Here is a 17,693-nt window from a genome sequence, read left to right on the forward strand (position 1 = left end):
TTTTCTCTTTTTCCATGTTTGCAATCCCTTCTCTGGTATTTAGATGCTTGGTTCTAATTCTCTCTCTCTCTCTATATATATATATATACACACACACACACACACACACACACACACACACACACACATATATATATATTTTTCCCTTTGATTAGTGTCCCTGTAACAAATTTCCCATCCTGCCACTGCCCTTCTCCTGCATGCCCTACTCACCCCAATTGGATGAGCCAGGTCATCCTTCTGCATAGGCATCCTCCTCACTTCCCGTAAGCACCACAGGGGCCACACCCTTCACCCTGCTGTGGACACCCTTTCTGCCCCACTCAGGCTCCAACAGTCTATGTCAGATCCCCGTCTGGGGGATGCTTCACCCTGCTTGGTCTCTAATGCTGGGAGTGAGGCTGCCCCTTGACCTGTTTGGATATGACGTGTCCCTCCAAAGCTTCTATGTTAAAGTAAGACTATTCAGAGGTGAAATGATTGGATTAGGAGAGGATGTGAGGAAAAAGGTACACTCATACATTCCTGGTGGGACTGCAAATTGGTGCAACCACTTTGAAAAGCAGTATGGGAGATTCCTCAGAAAACTTGTAATGGAACCACAATTTGACCCAGTTATCCCACTCCTCAGTATATACCCAAAGGACTTAAAATCAGCATACTGCAGTGATGCAGCCACATCAATATTTATAGCAGCTCAATTCACAATAGCTAAGCTAAGGAACCAACCTAGGTGCCCTTCAACAGATGAATGGATAAACAAAATGTGATATGTATACACAATGAAATATTACTCAGCCACAAAAAAGAATGGCTTTATGATTTTGCTGGTAAATGGATGGATCTGGAGAATATTATACTAAATGAAATAAGCCAATTCCCAATGGACAAATGTTATCTCTAATATGCAGATGCTAACACAAAATAAGTTGGGCCGGGGTGGGGTAGAATAGAAATTAGAAAAAGGGGAATGAAGGGAACGGGAGATGGGAATAGGAAAGACAGTAGAATGGATTGGGCACAGCTTTCTCATATTCATATATGAATACGTGACCAGTGAAACTCCACATTAGTTACCACCACAAGATTGGAATCCTAACTAGAGTAAGTTATGTATGGAGTCATGTATGCATAATATGTCAAAATGCACTCTACTATCGTGTGTATCTAAAAAGAAGAACAACAACAAAAGAAAAAACTGACTAAAACAAACATTCATTGCAGTTTTGCTTTGCTGATTAAATCCTATATGACAATGTTTTATAAAATACATGATGTAATTTTAAAAAAAGAAAAAGCTGATTAAAACAAAATCCTTTGTAGAATAAATTGGATGATAAAAAGGTAACTTGGTATAATGAGAAATGCATGAATTCTAGGACCTAGGAAGGTCCTAGGTCTAATTCACGCCATTTCATTATCTACAAAACCAGATGTTTAGACTAGGTGTCTCTAGGGTTCTAAGTTTAACATTCACTGATTGATCAATGCTGACTTAATCATTGGAGCACACTTAAAGGCCAGGACTGGCAATGGTTCTGTTTCCATGGAAAATTCTGGACTAAGGAGATTACTTTTTAATACTTTTCCTTTAGTTCCATTTTATAGAGATCTAAAATAAATAAATAAAAAAGGTGCTATTTTTATACAGGTTTCACATTACTTACATCAGAGTTTTGGGGGGATTGTGGTTAGATTCTGATTGAATATAAATGTAGGAGGGAACAAAGATTTATTAAGCACCAACTCCAACCAGATAGTGTACTAAATGCTTTGTATATATTATGTAATGTTTTTCATTTCATGTCAATCCTACGAAAAAGAGCCAGGAACTTTAAGTGGCAAGGAATAAACCCCTCTACAGGTGCCAAAAATAGATGCTGAGATTCATTGAGTCAGAGCAAGGCAGTTTGTAACATAGCACAACAAAGGACAGGGGCATTATCATTCTTATGTTGGTTCTCCTGCCCCCAAGTGCCCTGAGTAAAGTGATGAGCCCAGAAGGATGTTACCCAGATAGAGGTTCCACCAGAGCTGGGAACCAGAGCCAAGGACCCAGAACTTTTTGAACAACAAACAGAAAGTAAGCAGGTCCCTCTTCCCGTGGGAATGCAGCAGTCCCCCTGGTTACGCTGTGGTGGTCCATGGACCTGCTTGCTTGCCCATGCCTGAAACTGCTCAGCATCAGGAGACACAGCACTACAAATACTGCATGCTACCCAGCAGCCCTGTAAGATAGGTGCCACCATTATTATGTCTACTAATGAGGAAACTGGAGCAGAGACAACTCACACATGGCCAGGATTTAATTTCAGACAGTCTTGGCTTCTAACCATAACACCAGGTTTCCTTTAAGGCATGATTGTCTCTATACAGTGGTGCAGTGGGTTTTAAACAGCAAAAAGACTTGAATTCTAATCTAGGGCTAGTGGCTATATGATCTGCAGAAGAAAATGTATTTCTGAGTCTTAATTTTTTGAATAAAAAAATACTACCATCGTTCGGGTTTGACATAATATGCACAAAACTTCTACCAGACAGAAAACACTCAAATCTTGAGTTTTTCTCCCCTTAAGCCTACTCTGATTAATTCTGACCATAATCATAGAACAATAAGATGCTGAGATTATGAGAATAAATAAAAGGAAGATGATGAATTCAAAAAGAAAACTCTAAACTCTATCCTTACCATTCTATATTAACATTTGTATTTCTCTACATTTGTTCTCAAACATCTTTGGGGGTGAGACAACATTGGTGTAAGGAAAAGTTGTAGGTATTGGAGCTATTTTACCTTCTAGTTCTTTCAGCAAGAATATGTAACCTCTCTAAACCTGTCTCACCTACAAAATGGGGATAATAATACCTACCTTGAAATACTGTAAGCGTTTTTGTTGTTGTTTTGTTTTCTTTTTAGTGGTGCAGAATTGAACCCAGGGCCTCATACACACTAGGCAAACACTCTACCACTGAACCACGTCACTGGTCCTTTTTGTTTCATTTTGAGAAGGGGTCTTGCTAAGTAGTCCAGGTTGGCCTTGAACTCGACATCCTCCTACCACAGCCCTCAGCTTCCCAGATTGCTGGAATTATAGGCATGCATCACTGTGCCTGTCTACCATGAGGATTTAAATACGATAAATTACATGAAATATCCTAACAGAACATGGGAGGTACTCAATACGTTTTGGTTCCCTTTTCCTCAGAAAGGTTTCCAAACTGTTGGGAAAGAGTAGGCACTAAAATCCATAAAAAGGCTGAAGATTTATGAATGACTGACACTAAGAGAAAAATCCAATGAACCTTAGGGTAAACATTTTCAAAAACTGGTGTACACTAAAAATTACTGTGTCTTGTCAGTCTTCTCCAAAATTTATACGGACAATATTAAAATAACAACACCTACTGAGCCCTTAGCCGAGCAGTTTTAATCGCCTTTACATTATTTAATTTTCACAACACTTTGAGGATGGCGTTACTTTTTAGAGCCAGGATACAGCTGAGGAACAAAACCTCAGGGGGTTAGGACACTACCCAACACGTCGCCTCCAAACTCTTTCTGCTCTGTAATGCCTCCAGAAAAAAACACTGATGGCTCACTGCTCAATCTATCTCCTTAAAGGTGCAAAAAAGCGATATTCCCCCAAGGCAGCGTTCTCGAAGAATGGCACTGCATTTCAGATCAAGTGAGTCAATTGCCCGAAACCCTAAGATTATGGGAAAGACAAGCGTAATTGATACCTTACTCCTGGTAGTGCAATATTCCCAGGTCCTTAATTACAAACGCAGGTCCACAGACCGCGCCGGCTCTCAGCTGGCGAAGCAAAAGAACCACCCGGAGCCCGTCACACGGCGTTCTAGACTCGTCTGCAACCAAGTCTGTGCCCGACCCTCCTCGGCACGTCTCACCTCCCCTTGTCTAGTCTTGCTCCTCCCACCTTAAAAATGGCCAAGTGGGCATTCTAGTGTGGAGAACTTTCGGGGAGACGGAGGGCCGTGGTAGAGGCGCCCCCCAACACACGGATTCTGGGGGAGATAAGTAGGAACTCGCGAGCCCGGAACTAGCTCTCGGTTGTAAGAGGACAGAGTAAGCCGTCATTAGCTCAGCTGACGAGAGATCACGTCCGCTCCACGGGGAGCACAGCACCTCCCAGCCGCCCACGCCAGGCAGGGTCGCCAACGCGAACGCCCAGCGGTCTCCCGGACTCAGCCCTGCAGAATTCCACGCCGCCCTCCGCCGGCCACCCACGCCTCGCCGCAGGTTGCTAGGAGACACTGCCGCCACCTCCTCCAATCAGCACGCATTTCTTTTCGTCCAATCAGAGCAGCCGGAGGACCGTGGTGAGAGGTGAAAGGTTGCGATGCTATTTGGCGGCCATTTCTCCCGGAGCTCGGTGGTTCGGGCCCTCGGTTAGGTGCTCCAGTCACGAGGGACGGGTTACAGCTGGGTCGGCGGCGAGTAGCCAGCAGCATTCGCCGGTATTCGCGATGGTAAGGAGCAAGAGAACTGCCCGAGAGGGAGGGCGATCAGCCTCGCCGGGCCCGGTGGTGTTTCGCGCGCTTTCCATTCATCCGCGTGATGCTCCGCACACCGGGTTGCCCGCTTTTTCTCCCTGCTCTTGGGGTGCAGATGCACGCCCTCCTTCCTATGCCCTTCCCCAACGAGATCCCCTGCTTCCTCCTGCCCCTTTGCATCCCGGTGTGAGCTATTCTGGTTGGTTGGGATTACAGGGTCCTGGTAAAACGGAAGCGGGTGTTTACTTCTCACCTGCAGTACCCCGGAATCCGCTTTCATTCCTTGATACTGGGAATCCCAGTCTGTGCAGAAAAATATCGTTGCGATTAAAGTAAGCGCTAAGAAGGAAGCAGACAGAATGCTTTGAGTGGTTACATTGGCTGGTCAGGAGTGGCCTCCTTAGAAGGTGAAATTTAACCTGGGTAGCAAGAGGAAGAGTGTGCCAAGCACAGGGAAAAGGAGCATAGGCACTACGGCCTGAAAGCAAGCTTGACCAAGTAGAAGAACTGACAGAAAGCTACCATTGCCTACAAGAATAAGAGTTATGAGGACCTCTTGGATCATATTAAGAGGTTTGATTCCACTCCGAGAGCAAGTGGAAGTCATTGAAGCATTTAAAACAGAGATACATTATTTGATATATACTTTTAAAATACTGGCTTCATGAATATTAAATTGGAGACCCTTTAGTAGGTTACTGCGCAGGTCCTCTGAGATCACGCTGAACATGAGGGTTTAGTAGCTAGGTTTTATGGAGATGATGGATAAAATTATGAGAGGCTGTCTGAGTTCACTGGGAGTACTAGTGATTTGTAGAATAAGTGAACTTTAAAGCGATTGCATTAAGAAACACTACTAAAGATAGAAAGTCAAATTAGCTCCCAGAATTAAAGTGAAAGGCTATCAAGCACAATCTGCCCCCTCGCTTTCTTCTGAAGTCTTGTATTGGAAGCTTTCACTGACAATACCATATTCTTATGTCTTCTTGAGATTAGCTTGTTTGACTTCCCTACTTTTACAAAGGTGGCCTTCCTTGTCTGGAACAGGACTTTTCCCCCCTGGAAATAACCTCATAACTTATTCTGGGTACCCTTTACATTTCTTTTCATCCCTGGATTGGTACCCTTGTGCACAACATTGCAGTATTGCTATATATATATATATATATATATATATATATATATATATATATATATATATGTGATTTATGTATATGTACGGCACATTGCAATATGCAATATAACTGTTTATCTTTATCACCACCACCCCCCCAAGAGGGCAAGGACTCTGTCTTTGTGTGTGTTTAGTGCTGTTGCTTTGTTTCCTTAGAGCTTGGAACAGGAATATTGCAGGTATTCATTGTTTCTTAAGCACCTAATGAATATTTTTATTTGATGATTTGAAGGTGAAATTGGCTAACTGGATATTTAAATTTTCCTGATGCTTTTCAATAAATACAAATGAAAATAGGAATTCAAGAGTCTGCTTCATGTGGATATATGAAATACCGATAATTTGTAGAGTAGATGATGGAAGCTGAGCTAAGGGAAAAGAATCAGTTAAATCCTTTTTTTTTTTTTTTTTTGTTCTTTGCACAGAGTTTACCCCTCAATCCCAAACCTTTCCTCAATGGATTAACAGGAAAGCCAGTGATGGTGAAACTCAAGTGGGGAATGGAATACAAGGGCTACCTGGTATCTGTAGATGGCTATATGAACATGCAGGTAAGCTAAAGAGTTATAAAGTTCATAAAATTTTATTTATAATTTTCTTTGCCTTATTTCTCAAGAAGTTTCTAAATTTCTTTGCCTTATTTCTGATGTGACTAATAAGAGTACTTAGAATTAAATCGACAAACATAAGCAAAATTCAAGAATAAAGTAAAGGTTAGGGAGAATGTCTGTGATATACTAGGTGAAAGACATGGGATTAAATCAAAATTCAGCCACAGATTTTACTCTTATTAGTTACAAAGTGAGAAGCACTTTGACATTTGAATCAGTACTATTAGGGAAGCACACTAGTTTACTGGAGGAAGCAAAATTTCTCTTAGCTCTGAAATAAAATTTTAAAGTGAAATTCTTCAAACTTTTAATAAGGGCTAAAGGCACAACACCAAAGTAAACCAATAAAAGCACTTCTTCATGGAAAATATGGATCAGCCAGGGGAATTGATAACCTGAATACTTGTCTGTTAAATTATTTTCCATAAATGATTCAGCCAGGGTTTTTTTTTTTTTTTGTAATTTAATTTTTTTAAAATATTTTTTTAGATGATGGACCATTATTTTATTCATTTATTTGTACCTAGTGCTTCTCACATGCTAAGCAAGTACTCTACCACTGAGCCACAACCTCAATTAATTTTTTAATTGCAGTAAAATATATATTAAAAATTAGCCACTTTAAGCATTTTCAAATATATAATCAAGTGGCATTAAATACATTCATTGTTATATAGCTATCACCATCATCTATATCTAGGACTTTTTCATCTATACCCGTTAAAAAATAACCCTTCATTCCTCTGTCCCCCTACCCAGCCCCTGCTAACCACTGTCTTTATACAGTTTAGTCAGCCCTCTGTATCTCTGGGTTTCATTATCTATGTTTGCAGATTCAGTCAACTGCAGATTGAAAATATTTGGGGGGAAAATTGAGTCTGTACTGATTATGTACAAACATTTTTCCTTGTCATTATTCCACAAACAACAGAGTATAATAACTATTTACATAGCATTTACATTGTGTGAGGTGTTATAAGTAATCTAGAGGTGACTTAAGGTATATGTAAGATATGCAGAATATATGGAGGATATGCCTGTTATATGCAAATACTAAGCTTATGTATGGGACTTAGGCATCCTCAGATCTGTGGCAGGTGGATTCTGGAACCACCTCTGTAGATTCCAAGGGACAAATGTATGTGTCATTTTCTGTTTGGCTTGTTTCATTTAGCATAATACATTCAGGGTCCGTCCATTTTTTGTGACTAATAGTCCACTGTATGGATATATCACATTTTAATTCTCTGACCTATTGATGGATACCTCGGATATTTTCACCTTTGGCTGTTTTGAACTGTGAACTGGATGTATAAATATCTATTTAAGTCTTGTTTTTTTTGGGTACACATCCAGAAATGGAATTTATGTTTAATTTCTAGAGGAATTACCATATTGTTTGCCACAGCAGCTGCATGCATGGTTTTGCATTCTTATCAGCTCTCTATAGGGGTTTGAGTTTATCCATATCCTTGCCACCTATTAATTTTATGAGGTTTATTTTGTGTGTGTGTGTGTGTGTGTGTGTACACTGATATGCATATCTGTATAAGTACATTTATATGTATATATATATATATGTTCGTCTATAGCTATCTTAATGGATATAAAATGATTTCTCATTATGATTTGCATTTCTTTTGGGGCACTTTTTCATGTGTTTATTGGCCATTAGTTTATCTTTGGAGAAATGCCTAATTGTGTCTTTTTTATTTTTTGTCATATGTTATTTAGCTGTAGTTTCCAACCAGGTTTTTGAATGTGTCTTAGATGTGGTGAGTCTAAGTACTAAGCCACATCCCTAACCCTAAGTATTCTATTCTTGTAAATAGTCCTAGCAGGAGTACTTAGGTAGGCAGAGCTAAGGTTTTCCTTAAACGTATACCATCTGAATAGGTGATGGTAAGAGCCTCAGAGTTCTTATAGAGCATGATTTGGTCTGGAAAACTCTTGAAACGGGAGTCATTTACCAAAGCTATAAAAAAGTCCAAAAAGCATACCCATTATGATGAAACATTCTGGAATTAGTGATGTTTGTTGCACAACTTTGTGAATATACTGAAAACAACTGAGTTGTACAGTTTAAAAGAGTGTTTTATGTTACGGAAACTATACTCATTAGAAAAGAAGAATAAATAATATCATCATTTAATATTTGGTCTTGGACTTAATGTAGCTTCCTAGTGAGCCTGCTAGAAACATGAATTTGAACCATGTTGATATCAGCTTTTGGTTTATTCACTCACTAAAAATTTTATTGAATACCCATTATTTTTCTGATATTGTAAATGTACCAATAAATAAAACAAGTCCCTATTCTCAAAAGTTTGTTTTAGTGGTGAGAGATGATAATGTAATATGATATAATATCAGGTATTATAGACACTATAAAGAAAAAGCAGAAAAAGGGTGACAGAGCATGCAGTGTTAGATAGGATAGTGTCTCTGGGGAAGTGAAAGAAGCCAAGATCAGAATTGGCAACTCAAATAGCTAGGGAAAGAGCATCCCAGTTTGAGCCAAGAGCAAATCTCCTGTGGGCAAGGGTGTGTTTGTTGTATTCAAAGTACAGTAATAATGTCAGAGCAGAGAAAGAAAGTTAGGTTGGAATAGTAGCAGTGGATAGCCTTGTAAGCAGCGGTAAGGGCTTTGAATTTACTAAATGATGGAAAGCCTTTGGAGCATTGTTGTGTAATATAGAAACTAAATGTTGGAGAATACGCTAAAAATAATCATCTTTTTAAAAAATTGCTCTCAATATTTTTGGGGGAGGGTACCAGGGATTGAACTCAGGGGCACTCGACCACTGAACCACATCCCCAACCCTATTTTATAGTTTATTTAGAGACAGCATCTCACTAAGTTGCTTAGCACCGTGCTTTTGTTGAGGCTGGCTTTGAACTCACGATCCTCCTGCTTCCCCAGCCTCTGAGATTACAGGCAGGTGCCACCATACCCAGAGCTCTTAATTATTTCTGATAACTGTTATGTATAAATGAATTGTCTCAACAGCCATATGGTTCAAATGAAACCATATTCTCTGAGTACAGGGGGTTATTTGTTGCTTTTTGTTTCTACAAGAGAGGCAGTAATATCTAGCAATAGGATTAATTCATTAAAATGTCTTAAATCCCTTGCTACACATTCTCTTAAAACCCTATTTTTCTTTCCCTTGGCCACTTGTAGAGGAAACTTCTTCTCTCTGTTCTTATTCCTTTTGTGAGCTTTAGTTGGCCCTGGTGGTGATTTTTTTTCTTTTTTAATTACAAGTAAAGTATATAACCTATAAGTAGAAAAAAAAATCTAAAAATTTTGATTTAAAATTAGAAATAAGAGTTCCCCGAAATAACTGCAAAGGTCATTCCTAACTCAACTCTTTAATGTCAACAACTTGTTTTTCCCTGTTTACTAGTAAATAAAAATATTTTCAAAATTCTTACTCAATTCTTTGGTTGTATTAACCACAGCATTTGTATACCCATTTGAACATCTCAGTATGATTTATAATGTTATTACTCTGAGAAAAGTTAATGTCTGCTACTTTAGAACTAAATTTTCTGAAAACTTTTAAATTACAACTTATAAATTGGAGAGTGCCTTCTTTGATTATACTCTTGATATTTAATAGAAAGAAATACTACATAACTTGAAAGTTTTAACAACTTCTGTTGAAACAAGCTTTATTACATATTAGTTCCACATTCATGAATGTTAATTTTATTGACTGTTTATAGAGAAACCAAAAAGTACAGTAGTGATAAAAAAGGCCATCTTCTGATTATTAATTATAGGTAAATTTGAGTTGTTGGCATAGAAAGGTCTCAGTTAATAAGTTCTCTCACCAGTATTAGGTGTGTTACAGTTTTCCTCCTATGCAACTAAACTAATATATTTCTTTTTATTTAAAGCTTGCAAATACAGAAGAGTACATAGATGGAGCATTGTCTGGACATCTTGGTGAAGTTTTAATAAGGTAATAAACAGCAGTAGTATATGTAAGGAGTTAGTGGTGAGCATTAGAATTAGCACCTCAATTTGAATTACTTTGTTTTAATCACTTAATTTAACATAATATTCTACAACTAGACTTTGATATTGTTAAAATTTGTCAAAGGTAAGATTTAAATACTTCGGAGCTATTCATCCTTTTTTTCTAGTGTTAATTACATTTACTGGCTCATAGATGTAATCTTTTTCATTGACTTTAGTTGCAGGAACTTAGTTTTGAATTTTAGTTAAGTCTGGTTGCTAAAAGATTTTTGGTGTACTCATTTTCTAGTACTAGCAAGCCTCCAAATTCTAGTAATTATTTTATGAAAATGTCATTAAGACAAACACATGGTAAAAAATATAAGTACCATAATTAAGCAGGCTTTTTAACAAATCTAAGTGAATTTTTTTTTTTTTAAAGAGCAAGAATCATAGTAAGTAAATTTAGCATGTAGTATTTTCATAATGAAAAAATCTAGCAACAGTATTTCAGATCATACAATTTTGGGTTGAAACGACTAAATGAACTGTTTCTATTTACAGGTGTAATAATGTCCTTTATATCAGAGGTGTTGAAGAAGAGGAAGAAGATGGGGAGATGAGAGAATAGCAACTTTCATGGGGATTTCTTTATATATATTTCTAGACAATAAAGACTTGTTTTTGTTTTTCAGCTTGACTTGTGAACTATTTATATGCAGATATTTACATGCGAAGCTCAAATGTTGAAATAGTTGAAAGTTGATTCACAGAACTAATGCTTTAAAAAGCCACCAAACTTTCTATTCCAAGTTGATTTTCTTCTATAAGCCCAATACTATTTTTTTCTATAAGGGATAATTATTTATATACTTCAGAATTTTTTATGAAAGTGAATTTCCGCCCTTTTCTTGTTATATATTAATGGACCTTTTAAAGCAAAGTTTTTGATCCACTTAACGTGTAAAGTTAAACATTTTCTTAATATAGACTATTATTTAATAAAACAGTGTTAATTCTGTATCAATGTAAGCTAAATAATGCACGTATTACAGCTGAACTTGAAACATCATCTGAAAATTACAATGACTGGAGATAGGGCACAACAGAAATCGTGATCTGACATTTAGGTGGGAGGCATATGCTTTGTTCATTTAAGAGAATAAAGTTTTCTGAACAGAAATTCATATGAAACAAAAATCAGTCTCATGGTTATATTCTGAGACCATAATCTAGTAGATTTCGCTTAAGTTTTAAACCCCTCAAAACTTCTCATTTGTTTTAGTTTTACATTGTTAAATGTATATTCTGTAGTAATAACAGTATGCTATGTGCTTCCCTATAGATATGTTGAGAAAATACATCATTTAAATTCTCATTTTGTCAGAAACGAGCCATTATTATACTTTAAAAGTAATTCAACTAATTTGGGATATGTATCCTCAACTGAGACAACTCAAAATATAGATATGTTTAGCTATATAAAACAATATGAATAATAAAAAGCTACAAAAACTCTCATTCCTACTACCATATTCTACAGAATATGACCCTACCTTCCTTGAATTGATTAGGACATTATGTGGGACAAGATTTGCCATTAATGAAAGCCAAAATCTATAAAATTTATGTAAAACATTCTGGTAATAAAATGTCTTACTGCTCCTATTCAACCAAAAAAATATTCTTCCTCCAGTGATTTTGTTCTTGTATCTTTGATGAAAATTAGATCATGTTTGCTACCAGATGGAGGTTGTGAACGAAAGGTAAGTCGTCTTCCCATCTGAAACAAAAGAAAACTACTTAATGTTCTGTAGCATAACCATTTTCTGTTGAAAATGTAAAATGCTAATATAAACTAGATTTATATTGGAATACTGTGGTTTAAAATGCTAAATAATCATAGTTAAAAGGCATTCATAACAGTGGATGTTCAGCATGTTAGGCAAAGTCAGTAGCAGAATGCAGAAGTCAAAGTGATAAGGATTTATAGGGAAGTGGGGAGATTTGGGTAAAGCCATCAAACAGCATGTGGTTCCAATATGGCCATCCTAGAAAAAGTACCATGTTGGAGGCCAACATTCATTTTTAACTAAGTGCCATAGCACTTCATGCTTCCTCCGTGGTTAGACAAGATTGCTTTCTTGCCCATCATTTAGAAATCTTTTTGAACAAAAATTTCAGAAAACTGTATACTATCTTCTTAAACCACCAGAGTGAGATGAATTGAAACTGAGAGCAAGAAAGGTAATTTCACTGGAATTCAGCCTGGATAAATTAGAAGAGTAAGGTATTTTATTTTTGTACCACAGAGGCATTCACGTACTGATACAGCTGGACTTGTTAACATCAAAACACAAACCTTTTTCTTTGGTTGTGCTACAGCTCTTTCCAGAGCAGCTTTTAGCCTTTCTTCTTGGTACTTTTGTTTTTCTCTCATTTTCTCTTCTCGTAACCTGTCACAGGAAGGGAAGAACATTCTTGTATAAAGTACTCTAAAGTCCACAGAAAGTAAAGATATATACATAATTATTATTTGGCAATGAATTGTCTAAATATGAGATTCCCATAACAATGACTTTTGGCGGGCTAGGGTTGTGGCTCAGTGGTAGAGCCCTTTCCTTGCACTCGTGAGGCACTGGGTTCTGTTCTCAGCACCACATATAAATAAATGAATAAAATAAAGGTCCATCGACAACTATCAAAAAAAAAGGTGGCTTTTGAATGTTCAGGTAGATATGAAGAAGAAATCCTATTTACAAGTGGGAAGAAATTCCATTTTCTCATTATGGAACAAGTAAAATCTACCTAGACCTTGGTCTAAAAGCCAAGCATTCTCAGCATTCCACTATTATTGCAGCACTTTCTGAACCATAGCCACTTAAATTAACTTCCAGCTATCCCTTGTCTATCTTTTAAAACCTTTTTACTTAAGTATAACATCAGGAAGACTATATAGATCACAAGTGTATATAATTCGATGTACACCACAAAAGTGTGATATTCTTGAAATAAGACCAATAAGTGTTATTTATCTTACTCTCTTTTAGGGTTTTTGTGCGGAAAAAGATTCAAATAGAAATAGTCTAGTACACAGCTTGGTGCAGAATAGGCACCAAGTGCTAGTTGCTTTATGAACTTGTATGATTGTATCCAAAGTGTAAGACGATATACTGATATATCTGTATATAAACTTGATATACAAAACACTTTTTAATCCAGAATTGGGTGTTATCTAGGTACTTTGAAACCATGGAGAAAATCAAGTAAAATCATTGTTAATACAAATGAAAATAATTGGAATTTGATTTGTGTATCACTGCTGCAAATAAATTGTAATTGCACTTTAAAGAGAATACATTTGCTACTGTAGAGAACATGCATAGTGAGGTCACCTTACAGAAAGTGATCCTCCCTTTAGATTTTCATGTTTGCTTTATATTCAATAAGATCTCATTAGGTTCACCTTAATATATTCTAGACTTCACTTTTATATGGGAGAAACAATATTCCCCATACACCAGTAATGTAGTACATAGTAGAAAAAATCTAATATTAATGACTATATTAGAGAGCTTACTATGTGCCAAGCATGTTTGCTGCTTTTGTATGGATTGATTCTCACATCAACCCTATAAGTACCATTATTACTGCCATTTGACAGATAAACTAAACAGAATATACTGCCTGCCTAATATCGCAACATTGTAAACAGTTGGATCTGAACTGAACCCAACAGCCAGGCTTCATGGCCATGCTTGGAGTGATAGTACCATCCTGCCTCCTAGTGTGCTTTTTGCTACATGAACATTATCCCACTTATAAACATTCCTACATGCCACCTTACACAGGCAATAATGCTATAATAATCAATGCATCCACAGTATGTACTTAAAATTCTTATTTAACTTGGTGTAGAAATCTGTAAATAAGTGTGTTTTCCTGAAAGGGCCCAATTGGATAGGGGGCTGGGGATTTCAGGGACAGGCCTCATGAGGTTGTTTTGAGGAATAAATGAGTTACTGGGTAAGTGTTGGCAGTTATGCACTGAGGGAAACCCTACTTGTGTGGCTGGCTCTGACTTTTTCAAGCAATCTTTCTTAAATTATCTTCCTACAGTTTTCCAATGAAAGGCTCCTAATTCTGTGCCTTGTGTCCTTTACCACAAGTACAGTTCTTCCACATGACAGCTCTAAAGAAATGAGTACTTCCTGTGCAGATTTCTGTGAAGATTCGTGTTTCCATGCTGAAAGGACCCACTTGCTCATCCCAAACTGTTCCCCGGGCTTCTTTCCTTCATAGTGCTCATTACCATTGGTAATAAGAACATCTATTTCCTAAGAATATGTGATGTAAGTGTCTCCCACACCAAATAATAGTTCTGTGAGGCTGGTAAGGCTGGATTTGACCCCTCCAGTGCATCTCTGTGTGGCATCCTTGCCATCTGAGATTTGCTCAATGTGCAATCCAAGCAAAAGCAGTCTCTCATTAACAATATATTCATAAGCAGTGACTATACTTTTGTCGCCTCTCCTTCTGTTTTATCCTCTCGATTGCATCCACACTTTCTTTGGGGATGGATTCAATGAGGTCGCTCAGTTCCACCAGTCGAGACTCTACTTTGACCAGCTTTTGAACTGCATTCAGGCTGCCAACCTCAGCATCTCCAATGCAGACTTTATATACTTGATTAATTTTTTTACTAAGTGAATCTATCAGTTTTTCCTGAGATTGAAAAGTAAAGAAAGCAGGAAACATCACATCACTATTTGGTTGCTCATTTGATAAAATCAAATTCCGTTTTACTATGTTACAATGAAAAATCCTTCATATACCAGTATGTAGTTTTATCTTTCTATTCTTTATTGGTGTTGGGGATAAAAGGTATGTTCTACACACCCCAGTCCCTCAGTGTTTCCTTTTTATAAAGGAAAATGTTAATATGACCTAGATCAGTGAGAAAATGCAGCAAGGATATTTATATCACAATATATAGTCAGATCATCATAGCAACACTTTGGATTTTCTCAAAATACAGTTAGATATAAAAAGTAATCATTCATTTTGCCACATGCATTTTTATTCTATCATTCTATTTTAATTGCTAAAACTATAATCATTCTGACAGTTTATTTGTATATACCTTATCTCCCCCTTCTAGACTACAAGCAAAGGCAGGAGCAACTTCTTATACTTACGCTTGTATTTAAAACAGCACTGTGCACAGCACTATGCACAGCACTATACACTTAATGTTTGCTGAGTAAATGAATGCATTCTCTCTCGCAAGCAAAAACAGATTCCTAGGCTGCTGGCCTACCAGAGCTCTTTTAGGAGATTAATTTCTATGCTTGTCATTGGGAAGCCATTGCCATATTCCAGTCTAAATAAACTTAGGCCAAACCTTGCTGATCCCTGTACTTCACCACTGTGCCATTTTAACTGTTGGTAGAGATAGATGCTTGAGTTGGTTGGTAACTTGTTTTAGGACCATAAGATAATTGTGCTCCTCCTTCTCCACCATTAACCTGGGACCTCAAGAAACTGCTGGGCAAGGTAAACCACTCTCTAGGTAGCCTCCTGCCCCAAATCTCACTTCTGCTCAAGAAGATGAGAATCACCATAAAGCCAAAAACAAATGACACACTCAAGTCAGACGTGGCTCCTAGAGCCCTGAAAAACCCCTCCTGGAAATGCAAGTTCCCTGCACAGCCACCAGCATTGAGGCAAAGAACTGAACTAAACTGGACCTTAACAGCTTGTCTCTCCCACCTCCTAGTTCAGAGATCCCTTCCATGGTCCTGTTGACCATAAAGCTCCTTTTTCCCCCTCTCTAAATACTTATTTCTTATTTATATTAAAAATGATCTTTATAGAAAACTTGGAGAAATACAAAATGTAAAAGAAGCAAAGAAAAAAAAAGGTTCTGTTTTCCATAAAGTCCCCTTTTTCCCTCTCCCTAAAATAATGTTTCCTGTTTATATAACATCACATTCCATTAAAAAACTTTGGAGACATACAGAAAAATATAAAAGAAAAAAAATAGCGTATGGGGCTGAAATACTAACCACTGCACATGAACAAACATTCTTGCTGGGGCTGGGGTTGTGGCTCAGTGGCAGAGCACTTGCCTAGCACGTGTGAGGCACTAGGTTCAATCCTCAGCACCACATAAAAATAAATAAAATAAAAGTATTGTGCCTATCTACAACTAAAAATGATATTTTAAAAAATTCTTTGAATATAAATCATTAGAACAAAACAAAACATGGTATTTTAAAATATATATTGGATATTCGTTTTGAGAAAAAGCAACTTTAATAGGAGAATAATGGTTGATAGACATTTCTAAATGAGACCCCCTACAAATTTAAGAAACAGATGGACAGAGACATTTCAGGGTATCTTTTTCCTTTCACTTTTTTTTTTGTTAAGTTCCCTTATCAAACAGAAAAAGAAAAGACAAGAAAAAACTTCTTAAAAAAACAAGAACAGCATTAAGAAATAAAAGGGAATGAGATTAGGAAGATAAATTATATATGAAAAAGAGATTGAGGGTCTGGCCCAACAGAGTCAAAGGGCAAAAGAAAGAATACAAGGCAGAAATGCCAACGGGTGACAAAAATGACATGTAAGCCAGATTCCTGGAACTGCCACCAGATGGCAGGCCCAGCACAGAGTACCTTGGAGGAGGACATTGGGGATTGGGGGACAGGAGGTTCCTTGGAAAGCACACTAATGATTTATGCACTTTTAAATGTTATGTTGAATCAAGGAAAAAATGTTAGTGGCTTGAGCACAGTTAATTTGGCAGTTTTGAAAGAATAAAATATTCATTTTACAGTTATAGCTTCAAAGTAACTTTAACTTATGAATATCAAAATTAGGTGTGCTGCTTATACCTGTTTCAGCTGGAAAGAAACTTTGTTTATGTTTGTGGTACTGGGGATTGAACCCAGGGCTGCACATACTAGGCAAGCACTTTACCACAGAGCTACATCCTCAGCCCTTTTTATTTTTTATTTTGATACATGGTCTCATTAAGTTGCTTAGGGCCTTGAGATGGAATTTGCTGTGGGTCTCAAAACTGATGGAATCACTCATTCCACAGACATTTATTGAGCATTGACTTTATGGGGACACGGAACTGAGCTAAGGATAATAAGAGGACCCTTGAGGACTTGCAGCCAGTTAGGAGAGATGAACCTATCAATACATAAGTGTATATGAGTATGTGTCACAGGTGCTGTGATGATGTGCTGTGATGATGAGCTTTTCTATTCAACACCAGAGAGGCTGAATTCTGTTACAGGCTCAGTGTTGGGCCAATTTTCTATTCCTCTATTAGATACATTTGCTCCTTGAATTGCCACCAAAATGATCATGGGCAGTGAACTACTTTGTTACGTATATGCTCTGACATAAA

General features: G+C 37.3%; 2 protein-coding genes across 2 annotated transcripts in view; one reads left to right on the top strand and one right to left on the bottom strand.

Moving 5' to 3' along the window:
• The first annotated feature begins 4,332 nt into the window (after positions 1-4,332).
• SNRPF (small nuclear ribonucleoprotein polypeptide F) lies at positions 4,333-10,961 on the top strand. Its single transcript, XM_081311598.1, has 4 exons — positions 4,333-4,491; positions 6,115-6,240; positions 10,207-10,271; positions 10,832-10,961. Exons 1-4 carry the CDS (start codon positions 4,489-4,491, stop codon positions 10,896-10,898), a joined length of 261 nt encoding a protein of 86 aa, XP_081167724.1. The 5' UTR covers positions 4,333-4,488; the 3' UTR covers positions 10,899-10,961.
• Positions 10,962-11,936: 975 nt separating this feature from the next.
• Positions 11,937-17,693, bottom strand: part of CCDC38 (coiled-coil domain containing 38) — a gene marked incomplete at both ends in the record, with an annotated part of 36,823 nt that continues 31,066 nt past the window's right edge. Inside the window, 3 exons of the mRNA XM_081310855.1 lie at positions 11,937-12,050; positions 12,630-12,723; positions 14,787-14,992. Coding sequence (XP_081166981.1) covers positions 11,937-12,050; positions 12,630-12,723; positions 14,787-14,992 — 414 coding nt within the window. The remainder of the gene's footprint in view (positions 12,051-12,629; positions 12,724-14,786; positions 14,993-17,693) is intronic.

The sequence above is a fragment of the Spermophilus citellus genome, assembly GCF_964194105.1.
Source record: "Spermophilus citellus genome assembly, chromosome: 10".
Classification (NCBI taxonomy): Eukaryota; Metazoa; Chordata; class Mammalia; order Rodentia; family Sciuridae; genus Spermophilus; species Spermophilus citellus.

Bases quoted from the DNA above. Each gene is read 5' to 3' on its own strand.
- SNRPF (XM_081311598.1), top strand. The intron at 6,241-10,206 runs GTAAGCTAAAGA...TTTTATTTAAAG, and splicing joins ATGGCTATATGAACATGCAG to CTTGCAAATACAGAAGAGTA. The intron at 10,272-10,831 runs GTAATAAACAGC...TTCTATTTACAG, and splicing joins CTTGGTGAAGTTTTAATAAG to GTGTAATAATGTCCTTTATA.